This window comes from Carcharodon carcharias, chromosome 13, assembly GCF_017639515.1.
Source record: "Carcharodon carcharias isolate sCarCar2 chromosome 13, sCarCar2.pri, whole genome shotgun sequence".
Taxonomy (NCBI): Eukaryota; Metazoa; Chordata; class Chondrichthyes; order Lamniformes; family Lamnidae; genus Carcharodon; species Carcharodon carcharias.
Genome location: NC_054479.1, coordinates 118149949 through 118163333, shown reverse-complemented (window position 1 = coordinate 118163333; position 13385 = coordinate 118149949). Strand labels below are relative to the sequence as shown.

General features: G+C 40.5%; 1 protein-coding gene across 1 annotated transcript in view; it reads right to left on the bottom strand.

Annotated features, from left to right (window-relative positions):
* The window catches only part of magi2a (membrane associated guanylate kinase, WW and PDZ domain containing 2a), a 961431-nt gene that overhangs the window by 140749 nt on the left and 807297 nt on the right, over positions 1-13385 (bottom strand). The window contains exons 8-12 of the mRNA XM_041202174.1: positions 12843-12900; positions 12226-12347; positions 11750-11875; positions 11146-11328; positions 7495-8127 (exon numbers count right to left, since the gene is read on the bottom strand). Of these exons, the coding sequence (XP_041058108.1) occupies positions 7495-8127; positions 11146-11328; positions 11750-11875; positions 12226-12347; positions 12843-12900 (1122 nt within the window). The remainder of the gene's footprint in view (positions 1-7494; positions 8128-11145; positions 11329-11749; positions 11876-12225; positions 12348-12842; positions 12901-13385) is intronic.

Here is a 13385-nt window from a genome sequence, read left to right as displayed (position 1 = left end):
AGTCCCAGGACAGTAGTCCATCTTTAGCTACTTCATCAATGACCTTCCCTCTGTCATAAGAGCAGGAATGGGGATATTCGCCAATGATTGTACAATGTGCAGCACTAGTCACAATTCCTCAGATACTGAAGCAATCCCCCGTCCATATGCAGCTAGACGTGGACAACACTTAGGCTTGGGCTGATAAGTGGCAAGTAACATTTGCATCACACAAGTGCCAAGCAATGACCATCTCCAGCAAGAATCTAACCATTTCCCCTTACATTCAATGGCATTACCATCGTTGAATCCTCCACTATCAACATCCTTGAGGTTACCATTGACCAAAAATTTAACTGGACTAGCCATATAAATACTGCTGCTACAAGAGTAGGACAGAGGTTGAGAATTCTGTGGCTAGTAACTCATCTCTTGACTCCCCAAAGCCGTCCACCATCTACAAGGCACAAGTGTGATGGAATACTCCCCACTTGTCTGGATGAGTGCAACTCCAACACCACCAAGAAGCTTGACACCATCCATGACAAAGCAGACCGCATGACTGACATCCCAAATGCTACTTGGGAACATATAAATGTGACAAGTAGCATTCATTCTATGCTTTTACCATGCTTGGTAAGAACAACATTTTTTGCTTCTCATATTTGTCAATTTGAACTCTTGACAGATCCCAAATTCATCCACCATCCATCTGTCAGTCAATCTATGTGAGTTTGTACTTGCAAAAGGTACAAACCACTGATTAGCAATGTTAGGCTTTCCATGAAGACACACAAATCCAACCCAGCCTAATAACGACATACTCTGGACGCAAAGTGACATTTACATCAAGACTTGTTATCCTTGGCCACTTAAATCCATTAGTTCCAAACATGAAACAGTCTTGAACTGTGGACTCTTGTTAAAGAACAGGTAAACTGGACCAGTTATGATTACTTGTGAAGTTATAATCATTTTTTAAACAGATAATTTTGACTACTTTCCTTTGTCTTCAGTGCTGGGAGTGAAATGCATAAAAAGTCAATTGTCTTTAATTGAAATATTATTTGCAAAAAGCTGATTTTATGATATACTTAATAGTTTCATTACAGAAACATTAACAAGAGTATTACATTTAATCCATTTGATAGGTGCACATCTAAAAGTATTATTTTTCTCATGTTACTTTTATTAAATTTGAAACTGTATTGTAAGTAAGTCCAAAATTACGACATTTTATTAAACTTGCAACTGCAATGTAAATAAGTCCAAAATTTACAACCTTTTTCAAGTCTTGCAGAAAAAAGTTTAATCTGCTCCTCCTCGTGCTAATTTCAAGTGAACTAATCACAGTTTCATGATCAAATGGATTCCAAATTGCTATCGTGTGGCTCCACAAGATGCTGGTTAACAGGAATTGTTGAAACTACTGAGGACATGAAATTCAAATTGCTAAATGACGTCTTCACAGGGGAAGCAGTGGTATACAGGTAATGTCACTGGACTAGCAATCTAGAAGCACGGGTGAATACTCTGGACATAGGTTCAAGTCCTACCATGACAGCTGGTGAAATTTAAATTAAATTATATTAAAAAAACTGGAATTAAAAAGTTGTTGACCATGAATCCATCTGGTTCACTAATGCTCTTCAGGGAAGAAAATCTGCTGTCCTTACCTGGTCTGGACAACATGTGACTCCAGACCCACAACAATGTGGTTGACTCTTAAATGACCTCTGAAATGGCCTAGCAAGCCACAATTGTACCAAACCACTATGAAGAGTAAAAGGAATGAAACTGGGCAGGCTATCCGACATTGACCTAGGCACCAGGAATGACAGTGGCAAACCTAGCCCTGTAGACCCAGTAAAGTTCTCCTTACTAACATTTGGAGGCTTGTGCCAAAATTGGGACAGCTGTCTCACAGACTAGTCAAGCAACAGCCTGACCTAGTCAGACTCACCAAATCATACCTCACAGACAGTGTCGCAGACACCACCATTACCATCCCTGGGTATGTCCTGTCTCATTGGCCGGTCAGACCCGCCAAAGGTGAGGGGAAAGTGGTATATAGTCGGGAGTGGGTTGCCCTGGGAGTCCTCAATGTTGACTCTGGACCTCTTGAAGTCTCATGGCATCAGGTCAAAAATGGGCATGGGAACCTGCTAATTACCACCTATTGCCCCAACTCGTCCATGTTGAACACCACTTGGAAGAAGCACTGAGAGTGGCAAGGGCACAGAATGTACTCGGGTGATGGGACTTCACTGTCTACTACTGACCGAGCTAGCCGAGTCCTAAAGGACATAGCTGCTAGACTGGGTCTGCGGCAGGTGGTGAGGGAATCAACAAGGGGGAGAAAACTTACTTGACCTCTTCTTCATCAATCTACCTGTCACTGATGCATCTGTCTATGGCAGTATCAGTAGGAGTGACCACCACACAGTCATTGTGGAGATGAAGTCCCACCTTCACAATGAGGATACTCTCCATCATGTTGTGTGGCATCATCACCATGCTAGATGGGATAGATTTTGATCAGGTCCAGCAGCTCAAAACTCAGCATCCATGAGGCGCTGTGGCCGTCAGCAGCAGCAGAATTGTATTCGACCACAATCTGTAATTTCATAGGCTGGCATATCCCCCACCCTCCCATTACCATCAATCTGGGGTTCAACCCTGGTTCAATGAAGAGTGCAGGAGGGCATGCCAGGAGCAGCACCAGGCATACCTAAAAATGAGGTGTCAATCTGGTGAAGCTACTTGCATGTCAAATAGTGGAATCAGCATGCAATAGATAGAGCATGCAATAAACAATCCCCCAACCAACAGATCAGATCTAAGCACTGCAGTTCTGCCACATCCAGTCATGAATGGTGTTGGACAATAAAACAGTTAACACGAGGAGGAGGTTCCACAAATATCCCCATCCTCAATGATGGGGGAGATCAGCACATCAATGCAAAAGACAAGACTGAAGCATTTGCATCCATTTTCAGTCAGAATTGCCCGGTGGAAGATCCATCTTGGCTTCTTCCTGAGGTCTCCAGCATCACAGATGCTGGTCTTCAGCCAATTCGATTTACTCCATGTGATATCAAAAAACAGCTCAAGGCTCTGGATACTGCAAACTGTATGGACCCTGACAACAATGCTGCAATAGTACTGAAGACCTGTTCTCCAGAACTTGCTGCACCCTTAGCCAAACTATTCCAGTACTGCTAAAACACTGGCGTCTATCGGCAATGTGAAAAATTGCCCAGGTATGTCCCGTCCACAAAAAGAAGAACAAATCCAACCTGGCCAAGTACCGTCCCATCAGTCTACTCTCGATCATCAGCAAAGTGATGGAAGCTACCGTTGACAGTGCTATCCAGCAGCACTTACACAGCAATAACCTGCTCCCTAATGCTCAGTCTGGGTTCCACCAGAGCCACTCAGCTCTTGACCTCATTAAAGCCTCTGTCCAAACATGAACAAATGAGCTGAACTCAAAAGGTAAGATGAAAGTGATTGCCTTTGACATCAAAGCTACATTTGACCAAGTGTAGCATCAAGGAGCCTCAGTAAAACTGGAGTCAATGGGAATTAGGGGGACAACTCTCCACTGGTTGGAGTCATACATAGCACAAAGGAAGACGGTTGTGGTTGTTAGAGGTCAATCCTCTCAGCCTTGGACATTGCTACAGGAGTTCCTCAGGGTAGTGTCCTAGGCCCAACCATCTTCATCTATGTCATCAATGACCTTTCCTCCATCCTCCATCATAAGTTCAGAAGTGGGGATGTTCGCTGATTGCACAATATCTATCACTATTGACAAAACCTCAGATACTGAGGCTGTCCTTGTCTGTATGCAGCAAGAAGACAATATTCAGTCTTGGGCTGAAAAATGGCAGTTGCGCCACACAAGTGCCAGGAAGTGACCATCTCCAAAAAGAGGGAATCAAACCATCTCCCCATGACATTCAATGGCAGTACAATTGCTGAATCCCCCACTATCAACATCTTGGGGGTTACTATTGACCAAAATTTGAACTGGATCAGCACTATAAATACTGTGGCTACAAGAGCAGGTCAGAAGCTGAGAATTCTGCGGTGAGTAACTCACCTCCTGACTTCCCAAAGCAAGTCCACCATTTAAAAGGCATAAGTCAGGAGTGTGATGGAATACTCTCCACTTGCCTGGATGAGTGCAGCTCCAACAACATCCAAGAAGCTGGGCACCATCCAGGACAAAGCAGCCTTGATTCGTACCCCATCCAACACCTTCAACATTCACTTCCTCCACCACCGATGCACTGTAGCAGTACTATGTGCCATCTACAAGATGCACTGCAACAACTCACCAAGGCTCCTTACAGGTCCTGCAACCTGTACCACCTAGAAGGACATGGGCAGCAGATGCTTGGGAACACCACCACCTTCAAGTTCCCCTCTAAGCCACACTTCATCCTGACTTGGAACTGTACCGTCATTCCTTTACTGTCGCTAGGTCAAAATCATGGAATTCCCTTGTTAACAGCACTGTGAGTGTTCCCACAACATATGGACTGCAGTGGTTCAAGAAGGCAGCTCACTACCACATTTCAAGGGCAATTAGAGATGGGCAATAAATGCTGGTCTAGCCAGTGATGCCTGCATCCCATGAACAAATAAATAAATAAATAAATCACCCTTGAAAACTGTAAACATTGTATGAGAATGCAAGATATAAACTTCTTATATTAGAAATAACATGCATGAAATAGTGAAATTAATCCTTATAACATGGAATCACTGTAAATGAAGAAATTGAGATATTGAAATGGTCATGAGGCACATTAAATTGTGTTGATGGGAGCAGGAAGCTATTGAAGGATACAGGGAGATTAAGTGAGCGAGTGGGCAAAACTGTAGTAGAGTTCAATGTAGGGAAGTGTGAGGTCATCCACTTTGGATCCAAGTAAGAAAATGAAAGTAACTTCTTAAAGATGAGAGACTAGGAACTGGGAAGGAGCAAAGGGATCTGGGTGTCCATGTACACAAATCATTAAAAACTATGCACGGGTACAAAATTTAATCAAAAAGGCTGATGAAATTTTAGCCTTTTAGTGAAATAAGTTATCTTTAAATTGTACAGAATCATCCTAAGAGCTCAAAAGTATTGTGTTTTGTTTTGGGTGCTGCACCTCAGGAAGAATATATTGACCTTAGAGGGGTGCAATGCAGATTCAGCAGAATGTGAATGATACCACACTGATACCATAGCTCATGGGTTAAGTTATGAGAGTGAGTTACTTAAACTTGATTTGTGTTCCCAAGGGCAGAATTTTTCATCCCATGGGCGAGCACATGCACAACCAAAACGGGAGTGAAATAGTGTGCGATGACATTGGGCAAGCATCCTGGCATCATTGCGTACTCTTGCAATCTTTCAGTCGGTGGGTGTGCACGAGAGGCGGTAGCGTGCCTGCTGACAATTAAGAGACCTATTAAGGCCCTTAAGCAATTAATTAATTTGCATTTTTCGCTGCCAGCTCAAACGTTTCGGTTGGTGGGCAAGCTAATAGGCCAGGCGGCCTTTGTATTTTTATGAAACCTCATCCATGGGTGGGATGAGGTTTCTAAGGGTTACTAAAAAAATAGTAAAACACTTTTACTCTGAAGAAGAGTCATATGGACTTGAAACGTTAACTCTGTCTTTCTCTCCACAGATGCTGTCAGACCTGCTGAGTTTTTCCAGCATTTTTTGTTTTTGTGTGTAAAAAATTTTTAACATTAGTTTTTACATGTCCCTCTTCATGTCACTGAGTCACATGTGGGGAAATATTTATATCATTTGTAAAATGTTTACTTTTGTATTTAAAATCCTTCAGCTCTCTGAGGCAGCTCTGTGTCTTCAGGGAACTTTCAGTGCATGCTCCTCCGCACATGTACAGACTTCAGCACTTGCACTACTCCTGTCCCACCTTGGCAGCCCGAAGGCTCTTAGCACACGTTTCATGCTGGCTGGCCATTAATTTACAACAGTTTTATAGCTTACTCAACTAAGTATTTCTCCGCATCTAATTCTTTATAACCATTCACAAGATTAATGTGAACAATTTAATTGTGTGGAGAGACAATAATAAACTACAGCATATACATTAATCAGGTGCAAAATATACAGATGTTTGCTTTGTCAGTCGTGTACTGACATTTCATTCATGTATAAGGATGCCAGAGAAGTGGATTAAAGCATTTAATGTGTGTACTGGAACATACATATTGCATTTACAGAATGAAGTTATCGTTCATCCCAGTGTAATTTGTTTGGAATGCTAACTGATCACGTGTTTGTTTCTATTGGTTAATTAATTGATTATTTGAGGGGCCCATTGTTTTGAAGTTCTAGAATCCACACAAGTCCTGATAGGTATTTTCACATCCCAACAATTCTACTATATTACTATGGATACTCTTGACAGCCAAACTTACAATAGCTAGAATACTAGTACAATAACTTACTGAAATTATTTTTAAAATGGATCAGTCACAAGAGTTCTATCTTGCCATGCCAGATATCAGAATGATGACAATATTGTGTAGGACAATCAATTTGTACACCATTTCTGAAAAATGTACAATAACTTAAACCAGCAAAAGATAAGGGATTTTGCCATCAGCAGTGAAGCAACAAAGCCCATTGTTCACTATGTTGACAGTTGCCTAGAGATTTTGCATGTTTTTGGCATAGACTCACTCTCATTCGGTGTCTGATCCCAGGATGGTACCCTCTACAGGGGATCTGTGGTGTGTATGAGCATGGGAAGCAACAGCGAGGCTCTTCAATCAATCAGACTGAAGAATCCTCACTGAGCCATGCATATTTTAAATCAGGAGCTATAAACCAAGAATTATAAATTAGAGTTAATTCACATCTAGAAAGCAAAATGAATGATAGCAAAGATGGGATTAAGAGAGAAAGAGATAAGTGACAGAAAAAGTTAAAAAAATTAAAAATCTCCACCATTAATTAAATTCTGAAGGAGTTAGACTCACGTTTGTAAAGTTATAAAAATTATTTTCAGGGACAGAGCAGTTGTTTGGCAGTAACTAGGATGGATCATGCCACTAAAAGTTTATTTTCTCTTGAATATACTAGCTCTAATCTTTACTGTCATGTTTAGTAGTTAAGTACACCAACTTCATGCCCTTAAATTGATTTTAATGCCATGGCACAGTCTGTGGAACAGCAGGGTAACTCAGACCACAGCTTCCAGATTTCCATGTTTAACTGTGTTGTGTGTATGCATGTGTTGTCAGGAAGTTGTTATTGAGCAAATCAGATAGCAGTGTGTTGATAGCCTCACTGTCATTCTCAATGGAAAATCTGGGCCAATATGTTCATTTTAGGTTGAAGTTATCATGATTGCATAATACTGTTATTTATTTAAGTCATCACCATTAAATAAATATCAGCCAGATCAAAACACCTCAAGATATTTTTTAATTGCCATCTTTAACAATAAAGTAGATTTGAAAAGTCTGACTTACCACTCCTCTGGATGACCAAACTGATTTCAGTTCCAACAGAACATTCCTTTAAAATCTCCACTACTTGGGTATGACTGAGAGTCTGCACATTTTGCTGATTAATCTCTATGATTAGATCACCTTCATTCAGGCCTCCACAGCCTTGAATATCTAGGATTTGTTTCACTCGCTGTCCTTTGGGACTATCTGCTATGGTAAAGCCAAAGCCCTGCGCTCCTTTCACAATAGCAATCGTCTTGAATTCACACTGAGTGGCTCCAGAAGAGGCCATAGAGATGCTATCCTCCTGAACTGCTGATAATGTTCCATCCATCTGACTATCAGTGAGGATTGGATTAAAGGAATGTAAATGCTGGTCAGAGATGTCTGGTGCTGAACGAGAGGTCCGGGAACCAAACTCCACATATGTGTCATAATTATTTCGCCCATTTACTTGGACTGGTTGTCGGTCCACTAATGTTAACGGAGGCACCATGCTGTTGTTTGGATCATCAGGGTCAAAGGGTAAAAGGTACCCACGGCATAATACAAGATTGACACATTGACCAATTGGGATAGATTGGAAAATTTTGACTACTTCAGCATGAGTATATCCTAGGACACAGATGTCATTTATATAGACAATCACATCACCTAGAGGGAGAGAATGAAATGGAACAATAAGGTAAAACTTACATGAAGTCAAGCATTTGTTCTGGGTATTCCTTCTTTAGTGTAAAGTAAATCAATGATTTATCACAGACTTAATGAATATTATGCAAAGCTGACAAATACAAGAAGCAATTGATGCTGCAATGTGGGGGCCTTAGGGTCATTCTGAATGGATAAACTAAAATGGACTGAATCACCTTCCTGATCCATAATTGTTTTTTGTGAAGAATTCAGGAGCTATAGATCCCAGGTTTGGCAATCAAATATGACAGGTGATTTTATGTGCCTCACAGTTGTTATCAAACAAAGCAAGCCACACAATCAAATTTCTCAACATTTCCTGCTCACTTCATGATACATATTTCAATTTTTGACAGCATATGCAAAAAAATCAATTACTTTATCTCTATTTTAAAAGTGAACCAGTATACTGCTGCTGAATTTACCTGTCAATGAATAATTCGTAAGTAATAATAGAATTGACATAGGAAAAGTATTTTATATTTCCTAAACAGCTATATTTTAGAAAAATGCGGTTAACAGACATATTTTTATTATAAGGTTACAGCAGCCACAATATCTTATTTCTGGCAAAAAAAACTATCTGAACTAGGATACTGATTGCCTTGACTTGCTAAGTAAAGCTTTTTTGCTTAATAAATTGTCCTGGTTCCACTGCAACAAGTGCCTCCTTGCCTAAGATTTATTGTCTGGTTGCTGAATCTCCTACAATTGGCGCATCATGGCAGGACCAGACTTGAGTAGGGAATATTAGATGTTGGTGATTAGGTACCTTGGTGGTTGGAGGAAGGTTCCCCAGATTCAGTACTAGGATCACTGCTTTTTTAGATCCATATTAATGACCTAGACTTGAGTACACAAGGCACAATATCAAAATTTGCGGATGACACAAAACTTGGAAATATTGTGAACTGTGAGGAGGATAGGGACAGACTTGAAGAGGACATAGACAGGCTGGTGGAATGGGCAGACATGTGGCAGATGAAATGTAATGCAGAGAAGTGTGAAATGACTTATTTTGGCAGGGAGAACCAGGAGATACAGTATTAAATAAAGGAGTGACAATTCTAAATAGGGTGCAGGTACAACTCATTGAAGGTGGCAGGCAGGTTGAGAAAGTGGTTAATAAGGAATATGGGATCTTGGGCTTTATAAATAAGGCCAAAGAGTACAAAAGCAAGGAAGGTGTAGTGCACCTGCACATAATACTGGTTCGGCCTCAACTTAAACCTTGTGCCCAATTCTGGGTACTACAGTTGGGAAGGATGCAAAAGCATCAGAGAGGGTACAGAAAAGCTTTATGAGAATGGTTCCAGGGATAAGGGACTTCATTTACGTGGATAGATTGGAGAAATTGGGGCTGTTCCCTTAGAGGAGAGCAGGTTGAGAGGAGATTTGTTAGAGGTGTACAAAATCATGAGGGGTCTGGACAGGATAGATAGGGAGAATTGTTCCCATTGGTTGAAGGGTCGAGAACCAGAGGCCACCAATTTAAGGTGAAAGGCAAAAGAACCAAAGAAAAGGAAAACTATTTTATGCAGTGTGTGGTTAGGATCTGGAATGCATTACCTGAGACTATTCAATCATGGTTTCCAAATATGGCTTTCAAAACAGAATTGGATAATTACTTGAAGAGGAAAAATTTGCACAGCTATGGGAAAAAGAGGGGAGTGGTCCTAGCTAAGTTGCTCTTGCGGAGAGCTGGCATGGACATGACAGGCCAAATCCCTCCATGGCCTCACCTCTGCCTATCTTTGTGATCTCCTCCAGCCCCACAATCCTCTGAGATATCTATGCTCATCCAATTCAGACCTCCTGAGCATTCCTGATTTTTAATTGCTCCACCATTGCTCCTCAGGCACTGAACCAGTTCATGTCCAAATGCAGCAAGACCTGGACAACAGCCAGGCTTGGGCTGACAAGTGGCAAGTTACATTTGCGCCACACAAGTGCCAGGCAATGACCATCTCCAACAAGAGAGAATATAACCTTCCCCTTGACATTCAATGGCATCACCATCACTGAATCCCCCACTATCAGCATCCTGGGGGTTACCATTGACCAGAATCTAAACTGGACTAGCTATATAAATACAGTGGCTACAAGAGCTGGTCAGAGGCTAGGAATCACGCGATGAGCGACTCACCTCTTGACTCTCCAAGGACTGTCCACAATCTACAAAGCACAAGTCAGGAGTGTAATGGAATACTCCCCACTTGCTTGGATGAGTGCAGCTCCAACAACACTCAAGAAGCTTGACACCATCCAGGATAAAGCAGTCTGCTTGATTGGGACACCATTCATAAACATTCACTCCCTCCACCACCAACGCATAATAGCAGCAGTGTGTACCATTTACAGGATGCACTGCAGAATCTCACCAAGACTCCTTAGACAGCACCTACCAAGCCCACGACCACTACCATCTTGAAGGAAAGGGCAGCAGATACATGGAAATACCACCACCTGGACGTTCCCCTCCAAGCACGCAGCATCCTGACTTGGAAATATATCGCCATTCTTTCACTGTTGCTGGGTCAAAATCCTGGTACTCCCTCCCTAACAGCACTGTGGGTGTACCTACACCACATGGACCGTAGCGGTTCAAGAGGGCAGCTCGCCACCACCTTCTCAAGGGAAATGAGGGATGGGCAATAAATGCTGGGCTAGCCAGGGTAGTGCACATCCTTAAATGAATTTTAAAAAAATTAGTGGCTTCAGCTGCCCAGGCCCTAACCTGTGGAATTTCCTCCCTTAACCTCTCAACCTTCATTCCTTTAAGATACCCCTTAAAAACTACTACTTTGAGCAAGGTTTTGGCCAACTGTTCTTATACTGCTATGAACTCAGTGTCTAATTTTGCTTTATAATGTTCCTTTTGAGCACCTTGGGACATTTATTCAACTAAAGGTCCCATTCAGAATCAGAGAATGGTCACAGCACAAAAAGAGGACATTTGGTCTTTACTGATTCACTCACCCATTTCCATTTTGCCATCCACTGCTGCTGGTCCTTCTGGTATCACGCTCTTTACTTGTAGAAACTCATCAGGTTCATCTCCACCAATAATGGTGAATCCAAATCCCATGCTGCTTTTCTTCAGTGATGTTGTAAGAAATGTTCCCTTCAGCTGTGAAACATCTCGAGTGAAGAGCGGCTTTTCTATGTTGACAATGCAAAGAGAAAACATATTTTAAAAAAGTGTTTGTGAGACTTGTGCCATCACAGTGCTAAAGGCACTGAGAGTGTGCGGTTTTTATTTTTATTTTTAACCCTTTTAGTCTCGAATCTGTAAAAAAAAAACTGGTTTATTAATTTTACAATGATCAATACAAAAAATTGATACCAATTTCATAGCTCATCATTTATTGGAGATTTTAGCAAATAAAAGCAAACTTTGTACAATGTAAAAATGAAAGGGTTAAAAACAATTACTGTAAGCATGCTAAAGCAGGTAACAGAAGACCACATTCCACTTCCAGTGCCTTTGACAACAAATAATAAGCTGTGATGTAGAATTCCCCACTACAAATGTCTGCTTTACAACAGTGCAGCTTGACTGTGAAGTTGCACTTTGACATACCATACAGCCTGTACATTCCAGCACTGTCACTCCGATACTGAGACAGGTCATTCGTACTGCGCGACCGCTGAGGCAGAGAGCCTGGGCAGGTATGTTTGGGTCTAGGTAATGTTGATGATGAGCCTTCTACAGTTATAAAGGAGAAAAACCCTCATTCTTAGGCCTTGATCTTATGAATAATGACTATACTCTATAGAATATTGATAGTCCATGCTACTTAATTCAAAAGAACATTAATCTCCACCAATTCTAATATGTCCTAAGTTGTAGCTACAGCATCATTTCTGCTATGATTGATGCTTTAATTACATTATATTTGCTTTATGCATTAGACCTGAAACATATTGAAAATCCTCTAAAAGTTAATAAAGATACACTAACATTAATAAACTTCACGTAAAAAAGGCATCACAATAACAAAGCATACAACATTTCAAATTTTATGCCATTTACATACAGTATCATAACGATATTACCTCGGAAACCTGGTGCTGGCATAGGGTAGGGCACTAGATCCTGCTGCATTGGACGTTGCTGCTGCAACTTCTTCTTTGCTTCGAGAACAGGATTTTCAAACTGGGTTTTTCGATTTATGTGACTAAAGCATCATATGGAAAAAAGAAAAATAGCAAGAGCAGAAGAATGGCACAAAAAAGCATTGAAATAAGAGTAATCAAGAGTAGGAAATATGCAAGGAAGAAAAAATCCAGGAGACAGCGAGAGGTGACAAAAAACAAAGACATACTCATTATATTGTTCAGGTCTTAAAGTTACCAATATGTATGTATGTCTGATAGTTTTAGCATCATAAAGAGAACAAGTTATTTATCCTGTGATGCTCATCATTTTGTAATCATAATTCACATTTACAAGAATCTCTATATGAAACGGTTGATGCCACAGTTCACCATAAAGGAAAAAAATGAAAGCATGATGAAAAGCTGTACATTCAATGAAATTGTAGAATGAAGTAATAAATGCCACACACAATGCAAGCACTTTGAAGATACTTTGAAAATTTCTTCTGTAAATCTGTGATCCACTTATATTTTTTCTGAACTATTAGTAAAAAGATACTGTTCAGCAAACTTACTCAACATAATAGGTGCCATAGAGTGGATCATCTATTTTCTCCCAACCATATGGTAGTTCTGAAATGACAGGAAAGTAATTACACATAAAAATATGTATTGAAAGCAAACAGTGATTTATACATAGGCCATTTCTCTGCGTTCTTTCTGAAGATGTCAATCAACTGATCTAAAATAAAAAGTGAGTGACCAAGGTGAAGTGCCAAGGCCCATAATGCAGAACACCATCAAGACTGAGAAGAGTGAAAGAGAACACAAAGTAAAGCAGGAAGTAATAATGATATGCCAAATTTGGGTTTTAAGATCTTAAAGATTATTGGAGAAAGGAAAGACTGAAAGAGGTAAGATGTTCCATAATATTAAGGTCCTAAGAAGTTAGCATAGGAAACTGTGTGATATGTTTTGATTTTAATATATTGGGGTATACGATGAAACAAGATCATGAAGCACAATATATTTGGAATTTAGATGAAGATCTAGAGCAATGCTGAAATTATAGCATTGATATAATAGAGAAACAAAAACATTGTAATGGAATAGGATAA